The sequence below is a fragment of the Triticum dicoccoides genome, chromosome 5A (genome assembly GCF_002162155.2).
Source record: "Triticum dicoccoides isolate Atlit2015 ecotype Zavitan chromosome 5A, WEW_v2.0, whole genome shotgun sequence".
NCBI classification, from domain to species: Eukaryota; Viridiplantae; Streptophyta; class Magnoliopsida; order Poales; family Poaceae; genus Triticum; species Triticum dicoccoides.
Genome location: NC_041388.1, coordinates 528,817,148 through 528,833,370, shown reverse-complemented (window position 1 = coordinate 528,833,370; position 16,223 = coordinate 528,817,148). Strand labels below are relative to the sequence as shown.

The following is a 16,223-nucleotide window of genomic DNA, read 5'->3' as shown; positions in this document are numbered from 1 at the left end:
GGAAAGCCTGTCATATGCCGTCCTCGAGCGAGCTTCGCCCGCCAGCCTCCTCCGGCGACAGCAGGGATGTAGGGGAAGGAGGGTAGGGGTAAGCGGCGGCTAGGGTTCGCTCGAGCGGCCCCCTGGAGGCGACGCAAGCGACTTGGGGTGGGTACCCGTCGCTTACTAGTTCATGGAACATCTAATATATAAAAAAAATGAAAAGAAACATATTTCCCTTTCCAACAAAAGTGAATAGGGTATGCGTGGTACTCGCGTATATACTGTTACTTTTGGGGGCAGCTTGCATCAGATAATAAATCCGATATCGACGCACGTTAAAAGCGTTCATGAAAAGTTGCATGAGAAACCAGGATATTTTGCCTCTAGATGGCCATCCTTTTCCCTCTGTATGGAGGAATTAATGCCAGTTTTTCCCTCTCATGTCATTGTTTATCATGATGCTGACTGCAAGTTGTTTGACTATGCCATGGAATGGATTAATAGCCGTCCTAGTGGACGAGTTGCTTAACTTCTAAACAGTGCAATCCAGCAGCGGTTTCGGCACACAGATTCTGCAGTTCTGGATAAGAACTAGCTAGTGTCATGCAGACATGGCAACAGCCACCTTACCTACTACTCCAAGGACATCTGTGCTTCAGGCAGGCATCTGGTGATCGGATCTGACATCCAAGTTCGGCTGCACGAATCTAGTACCACTACTCTACTAGTCTGCGTGCATGATTGGCAACTGCTTGGTTACTCATTGGTGTGCTGCGTTCATATCTGAGCTGTCCGCGTCAATTTGCACCGGCTGTTGCTACTCGACGTTTCATGATAAAAAATGAACGGGCTTAAGGCTATCCGTTTCAATGTGTTGCAGTGGTCTGCAAGGGGCGTGGTTGGGCGGGCTCTCGCCGAGTGTTTTGACACTTGGTAGTGCTTCCCTTCCAGTTGTATGTCAGCAATGAAATGAACAAGAGAGATGTTAGTTCAAGACATACACTGATTTCTTTTTCCTTTTCAAGAAACAGGTTGGAGCCCCGGACTCTACATCATTGTGATGCGCACAACCCTTGCTATTAATTAGTACTCCCTCTGTACAGAAATATACGAACGTTTAAATCACTAAAGTGTAGTTCTGTTGCAACTACCAAGCGTATATAGTTCACGTCTACTCAACTGAGATACAGTGAAGCTAAATAGCCATAAACATCATCATTCCATTCCCTGTGTTTCCACCTTCCATGATGCCAGAAACAATCTACATATGCCTGCCTACCTGGCAAAGCGACAGCAAGAACCTGATGACCATCTGGAAAGTTTTACTAGGAAAAAGGTTGAGAAACCTTGCCTCAAGAACAGGTGCACGTATTCGTACTACGTTCCAACCTAATCGCGCGGTGCCTCTTGCCTTCAAGTGACGGAGGCAGAGCACATAGAAAACATCTCGCTTTGCGACCCAAAGTCAGCAGCGTTTGCTTAATCTCGTGGAACATACGTAACATCGCATCAAACAATAAAGCCGATGACGACGTACATGGTAGCAAGCCCAACTATCTCGCCGTCGCGCAATTACGTCTCGTGGAAACCACTAGTAGATGGATCTCATCTCATTTTCCGCTACAGGAAACAAGGCTAGTTCTTGATGCCCCCAGCTGCAAATCCTCACATTAACCTATCATCTTTTTTGTGTTATTATAGCGGGTGAGCTTGGTTTCCAACTAATGCAATCAAGTCAAGCAGCGGTTTTGCATAGATTCTGGATAGGATCTAGTGTCATGCAGACAACAGCCACCTACCTATCTACTGTAACGCCTATGCTTCAAGCATGCGTCTGGTGAGACCTGATCTGACATCTATGTAGTACTGTAAGTACTACACTATCAGAAAACTCCAGTAGACTGAATGATCTAGCCTGCATGATTGGGCCACTTCTAGAGTTCTACTACTAGTTATCTGAGTTGTCTGCGTCAGCTTGCTGGCCGGACTGATTCGTTAAAACCAAAAGGGAGTTCGGCCAACTGTTAAGTTACTACTCCACTCAGCATTTCATCATATGAATGAATGAGTTCTTCGGAGCGATTGTCAAAATTATCTGTTTCCACGTGCCGGAACGATCAGCAACGGGTGTCGTGGTGGCGAGTATCAGGGCCATCGCCAAGTGTTTGACAGTTGGTGCTTCCAGCTGTATGTCAGCAGCGAAAGGAACAAAAGAGATGTTAGTCTAATTAAGACAGACATGAGATGAGGACACTCGTTTCTTAATTACTGTGGAAATGGGCAGTTCAGTTGCAACAAGCAAGTGTACTTTACTCCTTGGTCACACTGAAAGAGTGACATTGATTAAATTAAAGCAGTAGATGAAACAAAATATTGTATCCATGGGGCTTAAAACAGTCCCCCTAGAGCTTGGTTTGACAAATTTAGAAGAGCTGTGTGTGAAATAGGATATGGCCAGTGTAGTGGAGACCACACTATATTCAATAGATACTCAAATCAGAAGATCACGATTCTAGCAGTCTACATGGATGCTATAATAATCACAGGATATGATACGGTAGAAATAACAAAGGTTAAGAGTTGTTTAAGCAAAGCATTTGAAGTAAAAAATATTGGTCAACTTAGATACTTTCTTGGGATAGAGGTGAAAAGATCAAAGAAGGGAATAGTTCTATCACAACGCAAGTATAACTTAGACCTCCTCAGTGATATGGGATGATGGAATGCCATGCAGCTCCAACACCCATTGACCAGGATCACAAAATAAGAGCTCAATTTAGGATAGTAAGAGCATTACTAGTAGAACCCTCAAACCCTCACTAGCGTTTTAAGGGTCCAAAAATGATCTTTTTGTGCACTTTTACGGGTTGAAAAACAGGGGCAAAGATTAGAACCCTCAAACCCAACCCTTATAACGGAATATTCCCCATGACGGGAGGTCGACGGGGCGGCCGCAGGCGACGGGGGCGACTAGCAGCGGCGGTCGCGGGCGTGGGCGCGGGAGTTGGGGGGATTTTTCCCTCCCGCGCGAGGATAACCGCCAAATGAGGGTTGGGGTAGGTTTTGCTCCCCAACCCTTACTTTTGAGGATTGGGAGAGGGTTTGAGGGTTGGACCTTTAAAAAAATTTGAGGGTTTGAGGGTTAAGGGATTCTAGTCTACGGCTTTTTTTCGACGAAAACTGTAAAAAAGCAGTTGTTTTTAGGGGTTTGAGGGTTTGAGGGCTCTACTAGTAATGCTCTAAGCATATACATGCATGAACCAAGAAGTGTACATATGGATGATGTCCCAAATCCTAAGATGTTTAAAAGGAACTCCAGAAAAAGGGCTATGGGTTAAAGCAAATGGATCTAACAGTTGTCAGTAATAGTGATGCTGACCGGGTCCGCCTCATTTCCGATGGTCTCTCGGCCATGGAGGTGTAGAGGATCTTGGCCCACCACCGGCGGGAGGGACGATGTTCTCGTTCTTGTTAGACTCAACGTCTTGGTTGGGTTGTGTGGCGGTGGCGATGTCCCTAGTAGGGATAATGTCTCTCACGTTCTATCCCCGATGGTGCATCTAGCATCGTCGTAGGGCGTGTGGAGATGTGTCTCTGTCGGATCTCGCAGGATTCCGTCGGTACTGGCCTTCGGCGGATCTGTTTGGATCTAGTCTTCGTTCGTCTTCATTTGAGTGTTTATAGGTTTGACCATTCTGATCTACGACTTTCTTCATCGGCGATGGCTGCTGCTCTGGTGCACTGGTCCTATGGGGCCTTATTACGATGACTTCCCGACTGTCTACTACAATAAGGATTGCCCGGTTCCGGTGAGGGAGAGGCGATGATGGGGCGCGCCTTCGGCTCGCTTTAGTGCTTGTAGTCGTCGCTAGGTGGTCCACGAACATGATTGTAATTTTTATTACCTCTGTTATTCTTTGTACCGCCTTGATTGAACATGAATATATTGAAATTTTATCGCAAAAATATAAAAGGAACTCCAAAAAAAAGGGCTATGGTTTAAAGCAAATGGATCTAACAGTTGACAGTTATAGTGATGTTGATTGGGCAAGTTGTTTGGATGATAGAAGGTCAACTTCATGTTATTGTGTATTCGTTGGAGGGAACTTGGTATCATGGAGAAGCGAAAAAAATAATAGTATCAAGGTCAACTACAGAAGGGGAGTATAAAGCCACGTGTTAAGGATTAAGTGGGATGCTATGGGTAAGAAACTTTTTGAGTGAGCTGGAGGTGTTAAAGGCAAGACACTTGAACTTATGGTGTCATAACAAGTCAACAATTTGCATAGCAAATAATCTAGTCCAACATGATAGGACAAAGCACATTGAGATCGATAAATTTTTTTATTAAAGAGAAGTTGGATGCTAGAATCATCAAGGTCAACTATGTGAGTGCATGGCAAAAGGTTGATGATTATCCAACAAAGGGTTTGGCTGTCAAGGATTGCAATCGAGCTTGTGTCAAAATGGGAACGGTAGATATTTATCACACATCTTAAAGCGGAGTGTTGGACAGTAATTGGGCTTCAGTATTCGAACATCTCCTGGCCCATGTGGTCAATTCTCTCCAATAGGGGTGAACAGAGTATATAACATGGAGTGAGAACTCACATTGGAACCCTAGGACACTACAACATTTGGTTGTTGCCTTGAGGTTAGCCACCCATTCCTTAGGTGTAGGCTATTTGCGATCACCTAGTGACATGTTATTTCAATTTATCGTTGTGTCTTATCATGTTGTGAGCCCATTAGATCGTAGCTATATTGTACTTTTTTGTTTCCTGCGCTTTACTATGATGGATGGTGTTTCTATCCCTTTTCTCGCAATTTTTAAGAACTCAAGAAATATGAATTTCGCTAAGTTAAAGAGTAGATTCACTGTTGTTTTCCCTGGATAAACCAAGCTGTCACATGGAGCCGAACTTTCCAGCGTTGCACAACTCAACGTAGCAAACACTTTTCGAGCTATCATCATTCCCTCTATTTCCAGATCCTAACACGGGACTCGAGAAAAAGAAGAAAGGCGCCGAAAGTACACGTGACACACAATCGTGCCACGCCTTCCGTCAGAAACAAAATCGACAGGACCATATTCTTCTCCGATCTGAGTTTTGCTCAAGTCTCCAATAAACTTACGGGCATATTCAAAAAAATTCTGACTGTCGGTTGGGGTGGTTTGTGGATTGCAGAATTTCACAATATTAATTTGAAAGATGCCCGGCCTAGCTAACAAAGGGACACCAAGAGGGAGGTTTTTATTCTTATTATCTGTCACGGCGATAGAATTGTTAGCTTTACGATCCTCTGTTGGCCGGCCCCGTGAAGAAGCTATCAAGCAACCAGAACCAGGTGTGGTTACGTTCCATCCAACCAATCGTGCTTTTACTTTGGCCTTTCCTCGCCTTCAAGTGACCTACACTGAAGAAACCATGTCGCTCTCCGACCAAAGCCATCAACGTCTGCACTAAGCTCGTGGTACACGCACTGCATCAAACGATGAAAGAGGATAGCGACGTGGATGATTGAAGCGTTCATGGAACTTTCCGCGAGGATCCAGGACACGTCGCCGTCGCGCAACTAGGTCCCGTGGAAAATGAAGGAACCCCTCCTTTTTTCTTACCTCTATACATGCATGAAAACAGAAGGAATTTGGTGGATGTTTTCCTTCTTACCTCCTACTAGACTCCTAACTGCAAATCATCACTTTGACCTATCAATTTTGTGTGTCGTTCTAGTGAATGGGTTGCTTTCTGAATAATGCAATCAGGTTTGGCATGGATGCATAGATGCTGGATAGGATCTACTCCCTCCGTTCTTAAATATTGTACAAGTCTTTTTAAAGATTTTAATATGGACTACATACAGAGCAAAATGAGCGAATCTACACTCTAAACTACGTTTATGTACATCTGTATATAGTCCATATTAAAATCTCTAAAAAGAATTATATTTATGAACAGATGGAGTAGTGTCATAAGAGACAACAGCCACCGTACTTACCATGGAGCATGCGTCCGGTAGTCTGATATAGCAACGTCCATCTATGCAGCGCATTTCCAACCAGACCAAATCTAGCACAGTAGCTAGCCTGAATGATTAAGCAGCTTCTAGTTATCCATCTCAATTGTCCGTCAGCTTGATCCATATCGGCCGGACGGATTCATTATGATCAGAAGGTAATGGGAGTTCAGCCAACTGTTGCTAGTCAGCATATCATCATGATATAAAATGAGTTGAGTTCTCCCATAGATAAAGTTATCTGTATCCATGTGTTGGGCAATCTGCAACGGGGCGTCGTGGCGGCAATTATCACTGCCAAAGTGTTTGACAGTTGGTGCTTCCAGCTGTATGTCATCAATCAAGGAAACTAACAAAAGGAATATATTGTTCAGTTGCAACAAGCAAGTGTACTTTACTCCTTGATTACACAGAAAGACTGGCATCAATTGAAGCAGTAGATGAAACAAAATATTATCTCCATGGTTTGGGTTTACAATTGCTTGTTGCTGCCAGCAACCAGAGCTCAACAATAAATATATGGTCCATGGGTTAGCTTCAACTCGCGGTTGCTGATAAATATCTGGGACACTAGGGCAACAACAGGATAGTAGAGAGCGCTGCTACAACAACTCTGTGAGCAGAGGATAGGCTAGCCAGAATCACCCGAAAAGCTGCTGTAGGGGCATTGTTATGCACCACCCCCATCCCTTCGGTATGGCATGAAGCGATGATCTTTGGATGCATTCTTCTTGCGTCGCTTCTCCATAAAGGAATCAAGCTTTCCCGTCTCCTGTAAATGGTCAGCGTAAATTGAAGTGTAAGGCCAGGGATGCTCATAAGTGTGGAAAATTAGCAGTCAATTGAACCCTGGGTGCCTTACCTTGAGCTCATTGTACTTGTCCATCAACTTCCTTTCACGAATTTCAGCTGGTCAAGAAACAAAAGAAAAATCTTTAGATATGTAGATAGACGTGTGAGAGAGGAGGGAAGGGGAGTGGGGAACAAACATTTCTTCAGATAATATGGTCGTTTTCCGGCCTTTGCTGCTTCCCTCTCTTTCTTAATATGTCCACGCAGAATTTCTGATTCAACGTTCTTCTGAGGATTAGACCTCAACTGCTTATCCTGCAGAATAAGAACATGTTCCATCAACCAACCAACAAAGACCTGATAACTTGCTCAATACGAGGAACCCAGTTCTGAAACCATCAAACAACTTATATTTGTTCTAGAAAATACAAGTGTAACAGTCAAATAAGATTAAAGAAGCATCTCCTACTGTATGCCCTCTAGCATAATATCAAATTGCAGCAACCATGTGTTATTGGATAAATACATCTAGTTTTGCACTCCCTCTGTCCCGAATTAGTTGTCTTAGATTTGTCTAGATACAGATGTATCTAGACATGTTTTAGTGTTAGGTAAATCCATATCTAGACAAATCTAAGACAACTAATTTGGGACGGAGGTAATACTATTTCTGATAATACAATGCCCATGCCTCATCTCCGACTGGAAACGTCCGAATTTGATATGTGCTCATCCTTCGTGAGTTTGTGTATAAAATATAAATAGTTGACATGTGACAGCTTGAAAAATAAATCTAAATCACGCACATAGCGTGCCATGTCTACTTAGTTGCTGTTATGTTTCACAAAGAGGCTGAAGTTCAATGTCGTCAAATATTAAAAAGTTCAAATACAATTCTGTACATATTTTTATGATAATAGCACTCAGCAGAATGACCTGCCTAGATATTTGAAAGATTCAACGCCAAGCACAACAAAATAACATTAATAGCAAAACATGTCAAAACCTATTACAAAATGTCAACTTGTGAGCAAGTATAAAATACTTACAATCCAGGTGATTTGATTCTTTGCTTCTTCAATGGCATTAGGATCCTTCAATTTCTTAATCGACTTTTGGAGTTTCTGGAGAGGCACATTAAGACAGTGCAGGATACACATTTAATTTTTTTCAAAATAATGATCCATGAGATGGGATTGCACAGGCAGAGGCATAAAAATACCTCTTTTTCTGCAGGCAGATCATGATCGAATAAGAAATTGTATCTTTTCCTGAACCTGAATGCCAACAAATTAGAACAAACTGTCAAACACGGTACAGTCAAAAACGGTATCTAAACTACTTAATGCAGATTGAGAAACCATAGAGGATTTAAGAGACATGAGAATGGAAATGAATGAAAGTTTGCCCACCTTATTTTGGCAGGATTAAAATAGAACATGTTTATCTAAAGGGCACACAATCATGTGTTTAGAAATGGTACAAGACAAATAATGTCATGCAATGGATGATACAAGTATGTTAAACTCTTACCCTTCTTTATCAACAGCTCCATATACAGGTTCAAATCTTGGATCCCTTACAACCTACAGAAAAGTAATGCAGTAAATACAACGAGATATATTACATGGTACAGTCACTGTCTCACTAAAGATCAAGGTATACTACAGTTACACCCAACAGTGCAGTGTGTAAATAAACATCCTCAAGATAACCTCAATATGATAGGGAAAGTTTGCGTATTGAATCACTTTCAGTATGGTTAAACTAGATTTAAAACCCAAGCAAATCAACAAAAAATGAAAATAGATTAAGATACCTAACGACAGATTTAAAGTAGTTTTTGTCTAGATTATTATTATTATTGATCTAAAGAACATTTAGTTGGATTAAGCAACAGGGAAGGAACCCTGTGGAATATGATTCCATTTTCCAACAATGTACCAGAGGGTCAAACAACAAAACTGGGACAGAAGTCAAGTCGAACAAAAGTAAACCTCGCTGCGCATAATGTCAATCGATTCACGGAAACTTAAATCAGCATTCTCAAGCTATTTAATTGAGGAGAATAGCGTATGTAACTGAAGCAGCAAGACATGCCCAATGTCAATATGTGACAATAACATGGACAGACTGAACTCACAAAGGCTCTAATTGAACTATGGGTGTTCTTATCCTATACTTGTGCACTACGAATATACCAAATACTACCAATCCAATAGAATCAAACTCTATCCCTCCCGGCAACACGCTAAATATGAACTGAATGTCACAAGCAACTGACCTTCTTGGGAACCTGAATCACCTCCCTGAGTCTAGGCGGCCGCACATTCGTGCTAATCTCCATGGGCCTGTTGAAAACCACATGAACACATCAGCACAAGCATTCATTCAATTCCCCAAATTGGCTAATAATCCTAACCAGGAACTGGCACGGCGTGGAACCGGACCTCTTCCTGCTCTCCCTGCGAGCCTTCTTCTGGGCCGCGGCGGCAGCAGAAACACCCCGCGCCGCGAGCGACCCGTCAGCACGCGCGCGCTGCAGCTCGCCGAAGGGCACGTCGGCGAGCACGCGCTCCAGCTTCCGCTCCCGCTCCGCTAACTGGTCGTTCTCCGACTCCGAATCCGACCCCAACGACGAGGAGACATCCTGCTGCGGATCAAACGCACCGCCGGTGAGGGTTCCGCGGATCCGCGCGGCGGTTAAGGAAAACGCGAGGGCTTGGGCTTTTACCTCCTCGTCGACCGATTCCTCGGAGTCTGAGACGGGCTCGTCTTCGGGGTCGCGCTTGCTGGAAGTCGAGGCCGCGGCGGAGGTGGGAGCGGTCCCGCGGTGGCTGCTGCGGCCTTTCATGGAGGCGGCCGGCGTGGCTTCGGCGGCGGCGGCAGGTCTCAGTGTTCGTCTAACGTGTTTTAGGGTCTGGCCGGAACACGAGTACCCGTCCAAGCAGCCCAAATATTGTTGTTGGGTTTCACGCTTCACGCGCCACTGCAACCCAAATATTGCTATATGGGCCGGCGCATGTAGGCTTTCCCACTGGTTTTCCATGTGGTGGTTTTCCTCTGGTTTTTTAGATGGTTTTTGTCTGGGTTTTTTCGTTTTTCGTTTACTTCTTAAAATTTTAAATTGTATGAATTTTTATTTTATTTCCTCATGGATTTTTTGTAAAACAGAAAAAAAAAATCAATTATGTGAACATTATCAAACCACGAACTTTTCCCAAATTTGCAAGCAATTTCTAAATCGGTATTTTCCCCCCAATTTGTGAACATTTTAAAAATCCGCAAATATTTTTAAAAAATTCGGGAACTTCCTAAATGCTTCGAATATTTTTAAAACAATTCAAATTTATGGGTTTTTTTAAATTCATGAAGTTATTTTCAAATTCATGAACTTTATAAAAATTTGTGCACTTTTTCCCAATTCATGATTTTTTTCGAATCTCGTGAAATTTTTCCAAATTCATGAACATTTCTCAAATTCATAATCTTTATTCAAATCCGTGATTCCCTTTAAAGAAAATCGTGGGTTATTTAAACGGGGAAACAATCAATACTTAACGATGAATTGTCAAAGACAAAGGTCAAGACCAAGTAGCCACATGCGTGACGGCTAAGACGCTAATGGGTGCCAAAGGCGTTGTAAATGAGGTCTCGGGTTTCTCCTGATCCATTTGTGTATGCTACATTGCTACTGCTAAAAAAATCCGACAACATGTTCCGCATAGCGTCATGCGCCTGCTAGGAGGGATGAAAAGGACACATCATGCTCCTTCTCCCGGTAGTACTACCGCGCCCCACTCAGCTGCAAGGACACATCATTATTCGCCTTCTGGAGGCAGCAGACCTTCCCTTTGTGCTCCCGAGCAAGGAGGTCTGCTGATCGAGCTTCTTCTTCAGAGTCTGGAGCTCGTTACCAAGGACACTTTGCCGCTCTTTGCTCCCTTATAGTTTGCCGCAAAGGGTGAGACATTCCTCCTAATCCTTTAGCAGGGAGGTCTCGAGCTCATGCTTTGCAACCACCAAGCTACCCAGCTCGCCCTTGGTAATGCGCATGGCCTCCTCCGCTTCTGTGGGCGGCTTTGTGGCCTCATCCAGGTCATGATGAATTGCGTTGGCCTGCTTGGGGGCTATAAGGAAAGGACAACAGATTTAGGAACAAGAACCCCAATTACCTGAGACATGCATAAAAGTGCAAGAATTAGGATAACAGTTACAAATGGCGCCATCATGAACATGTTGCAATCCCTAGGCATCTTAATGTTGGCCATCAAGTTGCTTCTGCAGGGCAGCAACCTGAGCAGCAAGGGTGCGGTTCTCCTCGACAAGAGCCTTCATCATCAACAAAGCACTCATGCCAAGACAAAAAATCCCATCAAGCCAAGATAATTCAAAGGACCCAAGCATGACTTCATATATTATGCCATACTCAGGCCCAGAATCTCACGCGTCATGCGGTCTATGCGACTGCGCCCGAGTCTATGGAATTCTTGGATTGGTTCGACTCCATCATATTCGAGCGCACCGACCACCCGACCCATGTCTCTCATCTAGGGAACTTCACCCCGATTGTAGATTTGATCGTCGACTGCTTCCGCCTCCTGATGTCTACTACACAACTTGTTCTTGTAAACTCATGTTGGGCCTCCACGCGCAAAGTTTTGTAGGACACTAGCAAATTCCCCTCAAGTGGATGAACTAAGTTTTATTAATCCGTGGGAGGCGTATGATGAAGATGGTCACTCTCAAACAACCTTGCAACCAAATAATAAAAAGTCTCATGTGTCGCCAACACAACAAATACAATATTAAATTGTATAGGTGGACTAGTTTGGCGAAGAGATGGTAGTACAAGTGTAGTAATGATAGTAGATATTGATTTTTGTAATAGGAGCAATAAAAACAGCAAGGTAGCAATTAACAAAACGGAGCACAAACAGTATTGCAATGCTTGAAAATGAGGCATAGGGTCTGTACTTTTGCTAGTGCAATCTCTCAACAATGCTAATATAATTGAATCATATAACCACCCTCAACGTACCATGAAGAATCACCCCAAAGTTTTTATCTAGCGGAGAAAATAAGAAGAAATTGTTTGTAGGGTACGAAAACACCTCAAAGTTATCCTTTTTGATCCAAGAGTTCGTACTAAAATAACACCAAGTTATCCTTTCCGGTCAATCTATTTAAGAGTTCGTACTAAAATAACACCATATGATACACATCAACCAACTCTAATGTCATTAGATACTCCAATGTCACCGCGATTATCCGTGAGTTGATTATACCATATGCTTCAAACAATTTTAGATTCATAATACTCAACCAACACAAAGAATCTCAAAGAATGCCCCAAGATTTCTACCGGAGAAACAAGGACGAGAACGTGCATCAACCCTATGCATAGATTGCCCCAATGTCACCTCGGGAATGCGTGAGTTGAGTGTCAAAACACACATATGATACCCCATTGTCACCACGGGTATTCATAATAAGACATACATCAAGTGTTCTCAAATCTATAAAAGTATTCAATCCGATAAGAACAAAATTTTAAAGGGGAACTCAATTCATCACAACAAGATAGAGAGGGGAAAACAACATATGATCCAACTATATTAACAAAGCTCATGAGACATCAAGATCATGTCAAATTAAGAACACGAGAGAGAGAGAGAGAGAGAGAGAGGGAAGATTAAACACATAGCTATTGGTACAAACCCTCAGCCCCGAGGGTGGACTACTCCCTCCTCATCATGGTGGCCGCCGGAATGATGAAGATGGCCACCAGTGATGATTTCCCCTCCGGCAGGGTGCCGGAACGGGGTCTAGATTGGTTTTTCGTGGCTATAGAGGCTTGCGGCGGCCGAACTTCTGATTTAGGGTGATTTCTGGGGGTCCTGTATTTATAGGATTTTTTGCGTGTGTCTCACGCTAAGATGGGCCTCGAGATGACCACAACCCATCAGGACGAGCCAGACCTCCCTGGCGCGCCCTGGTGTCTTGTGGGGCCCTCGTGGCTCTTCTAGCCCTCCCACAAAGTTTCTAGTGCCTCTTTTCTTCCAACAAAATCATAAAAAAATCGCTGCATTTGTGAAAGTGCGTTATATCGACTAGAGGGGGGGTGAATAGGCGATTTTTATGAAAGTCTTCAAAACGTGTGAGTTATGAAGACAAACAGCGAAGATTTTGCCTATTACTATGCAGCGGAAGTTAGATTACACTAGGCAAGCCATGGTCAAGTATTCAATAGAGTGAAAGCACAAAGACAAACAGCTGCAGTGTAATAAGGATCAGGTAGGAAGAAGTTATGAAGCCAAACAGATCATACATTCACGTTGTGAAGACAAAAGATAGAGCAAGCATGCAATGGCTTCACAATGAGTAACAGTAAGAAAAAGGAAGTGAAGATGAAACCGGTGAATCGTTAAAGACAATGATGTGTTGGACCAGTTCCAGTTGCTGTGACAACTGTACGTCTGGTTGGAGCGGCTAGGCATTTAAACCTTAGGACACACAGTCCCGGACACCCAGTCCTGAACACGTAGCTCAGGACACCAAGTCCTCACCGTATTTCTCCTTGAGCTAAGGTCACATAGTCCTCGCCCAATCACTCTGGTAAGTCTTCAAGGTAGACTCCCAAACCTTCACAGACTTCGTTCACTGGCAATCCACAATGTCTCTTGGATGCTCTGAACGCGACGCCTAACCGTCTGGAGGATTCACAGTCCTCAAGTGTAATAAGTCTTCAGATCACACAGACAAGAAGACTTAAGTGATGCCCAATGTTCTCTGGCTCTGGGTGGTTAGGGCTTTTCTCCTCGCTAGGAATTTTCTCTCAAAGGCTTCGAGGTGGGTTGCTCTCAAACGACAAAAGCCGTGCACTAAAATCTGAGCAGCCAACCGTTTATGGTTGTAGGGGGTAGGCTATTTATAGCCACTTGGCAACCCGACCTGATTTGTCTGAAATGACCCTGGGTCACTAAGGAACTGACACGTGTCTCAACGGTCAGATTTCAAACTCTCATGGCAACTTTACTTGGGCTACAAGCAGAGCTGACTTGTCCGGCTCTGGACAAGATTCGCTCTCATTGTCTTCACTCGAAGACATAGGTTTTTGGTTTAGGCATCAGTTCAGTCATTCTGACTGGTTCTCCTGGACCCCACTTAACAGTACGGTGGTTCCTATGACTCAACACAAAAGAAAAAGAACTACGAAAGATCTAAGTCTTCGAGCTCCATAGGCTTCATAACGTGTCTTCTTTTGTCATAGTCTTCAATGTGAATATCTTCATATACCACCTTTGGCTTCAATGTCTTCATACATTTTTAGGGGTCATCTCTGGTAGTAAAACCGAATCAATGAGGGACTTCTACCTATGTTATCCTGCAATTCTCACAAACACATTAGTCCCTCAACTAGGTTTGTCGTCAATACTCCAAAACCAACTAGGGGTGGCACTAGATGCACTTACAATCTCCCCCTTTTTGGTGATTGATGACAAACTAGTTGAAGATTTCAATGGGGAATATAGTCTGTGAAATTGTAAAGGATAAGGAATTGTCTTCATAAGTTTCAAGGGCTCCCCCTGAAGATGTGCATATAAGTTAATTTGCTTTTGGAATGCAAATGCACATGGCAGGTTGTACTTGTGGAGATCCAATTCAGCTTATGATGACAATCCACTATGCATGTGAAAGTATATGAAGATAATGACATGCATAATGGAAAATGGACGTCTGCAGAATGAGATAAGTGCGGAATTTATCGTCGCACATGCGGAATTTATCTTCGCAAACAGGGTGGCAAACAAGTAGCAGACGACCATCGAGTTTTAGTGTTACAACACAAAGAACCAAATGAAGCAAAAACGAGAGTTGTAAGCACGAAGCAAAATATAGCAAAACATAAAGCACCCGCCCATATGGACCCGCTTGAAGACTATCAACCCATATGCTTCTCCCCCTTTTGTCAGCAAGGACCAAAAAGGTTTGAAGACATAGAGTGTCTACTCGTTCCCAGGAGCAGCAGGGTCGTTGGAGGTGTTTGGCGGTGCAGAAGAGCTTGGAGGTGCTGAAGCAGGTGGCGGCGATGTAGCATCGTCTTCTTCATCAATGATTCTGGCAGTGACTGTGGCAGCAGATGAAGAAAACTCAGAGTCTTCAAGTGATGGTGTGTTGCGCATCACAGCCCTTCTAGGAGGTGTGGTGTCAAACTTGAATCGCTCAGTGAAGCCATCCTCTTCAAGTTCAGCTTCAGTACACATCATTGATAGCCCTTTCCATGTACGACGACAGGTTTCATGAGTGATGAAAGCATTCTTGGTGGCAAGATTTTGAAGACCATTAACATCCACCAAGAGGCTTTTCATCTGACACTTTAGCCAGTCGTGATGCCTATCTTGTTTTTGATGAAGGGCCACAAGAAGCTCTCGGTTATTGAGAACACGAGCGCGCTTCTTGGGTCTGGAAGTAGTTGCACTATCAGTGGCTTCAGTTGAAGCAGGGTGTGGCGCACGTGTAGTGCCAGCCAAAGGATACACCCTGGAGATGGCTTCAACACCTTCATCGTTTTGAGTGAAGCTCTGGTGTTCTGCATTCTGAAGACTCAAAGGTTGCTTGGCAGGCTCGGGATATATAGCTTCAGCAGAGGTATCCGCATCTGGCAAGAAGATCCGATGGTTACGGGCTGAGGGCTGATATGAGATCGCAGAGTGAAGCTTGATCAGTCTCATTACCCAAGGAGCATAGAACTTTAAACTAAACAGATCTGAGCCTGATGCAGGGAGTTGGCGTATGAAGAAATCCTGTGCGTTGAAGCATTTTCCATGAAGGATACAGAATATCAGAGTCTTCATTGCACCCTCGATCTTGGCATTTGGGGAGTGCCCTTTAATAGGCCAGAGAGTTCGCCGGATAATGTGATAGATGGTTCTGGGCAGGTACTCAAAGTCTTCAACGAAGAACTCTGTTGGATAAGGAGCATCGTGGGGCAATGGCTTCGTCATGCAGAGCATCTGACTCATATTTGGTTCAGGCCTCTAGAATATGCTCTCAAGAGCTTCAGTGTGTAGTGGACAGCCTTCCTCGAAGAGTTCGCCGGGAGTGGGCAGGCCGGTGAGCTCAATGATATCGAATGCATTGGCTTCGTGATGGACATTGCCGGTCATCCACTCCAGGGCCCAAGTCTTCGGATCTCTGTTGTATCCTTTGATGTGTAGGGTGGCATAGAATTGCAATAGAAGCTCTTTATTCCAGTGCTCTTCATCAGTTATAAACTGCAGCAGACCCACTTGCTTGAAGCAATCCAGTGCTTCCTCTAAGCAGGGCAGACCAGCAATGGCTTCAACATCAAGGCGCTTGTGCGGGAAGATGCGACCTTGGTTGTATAGGATGCATGAATAGTAGCTGCGCTGAGGATAGCTCCAGAA

At 43.9% G+C, this 16,223-nt stretch overlaps 1 protein-coding gene across 2 annotated transcripts; it reads right to left on the bottom strand.

The window, feature by feature from the left end:
* Positions 1-6,364: 6,364 nt before the first annotated feature.
* Positions 6,365-9,729, bottom strand: LOC119302531 (ribosomal RNA processing protein 36 homolog). Of its 2 annotated transcripts, none has more exons than XM_037579560.1 (9): positions 9,527-9,729; positions 9,243-9,445; positions 9,077-9,143; positions 8,326-8,378; positions 8,015-8,069; positions 7,842-7,916; positions 6,990-7,107; positions 6,863-6,909; positions 6,365-6,772 (listed from the first exon to the last, which is right to left on the bottom strand). In XM_037579560.1, exons 1-9 carry the CDS (start codon positions 9,644-9,646, stop codon positions 6,671-6,673), a joined length of 840 nt encoding a protein of 279 aa, XP_037435457.1. In that variant the 5' UTR covers positions 9,647-9,729; the 3' UTR covers positions 6,365-6,670. The 2 variants fall into 2 exon arrangements, with proteins under 2 accessions (XP_037435457.1, XP_037435458.1); XM_037579561.1 differs by having other exon boundaries at positions 9,243-9,442.
* Positions 9,730-16,223: the final 6,494 nt, after the last annotated feature.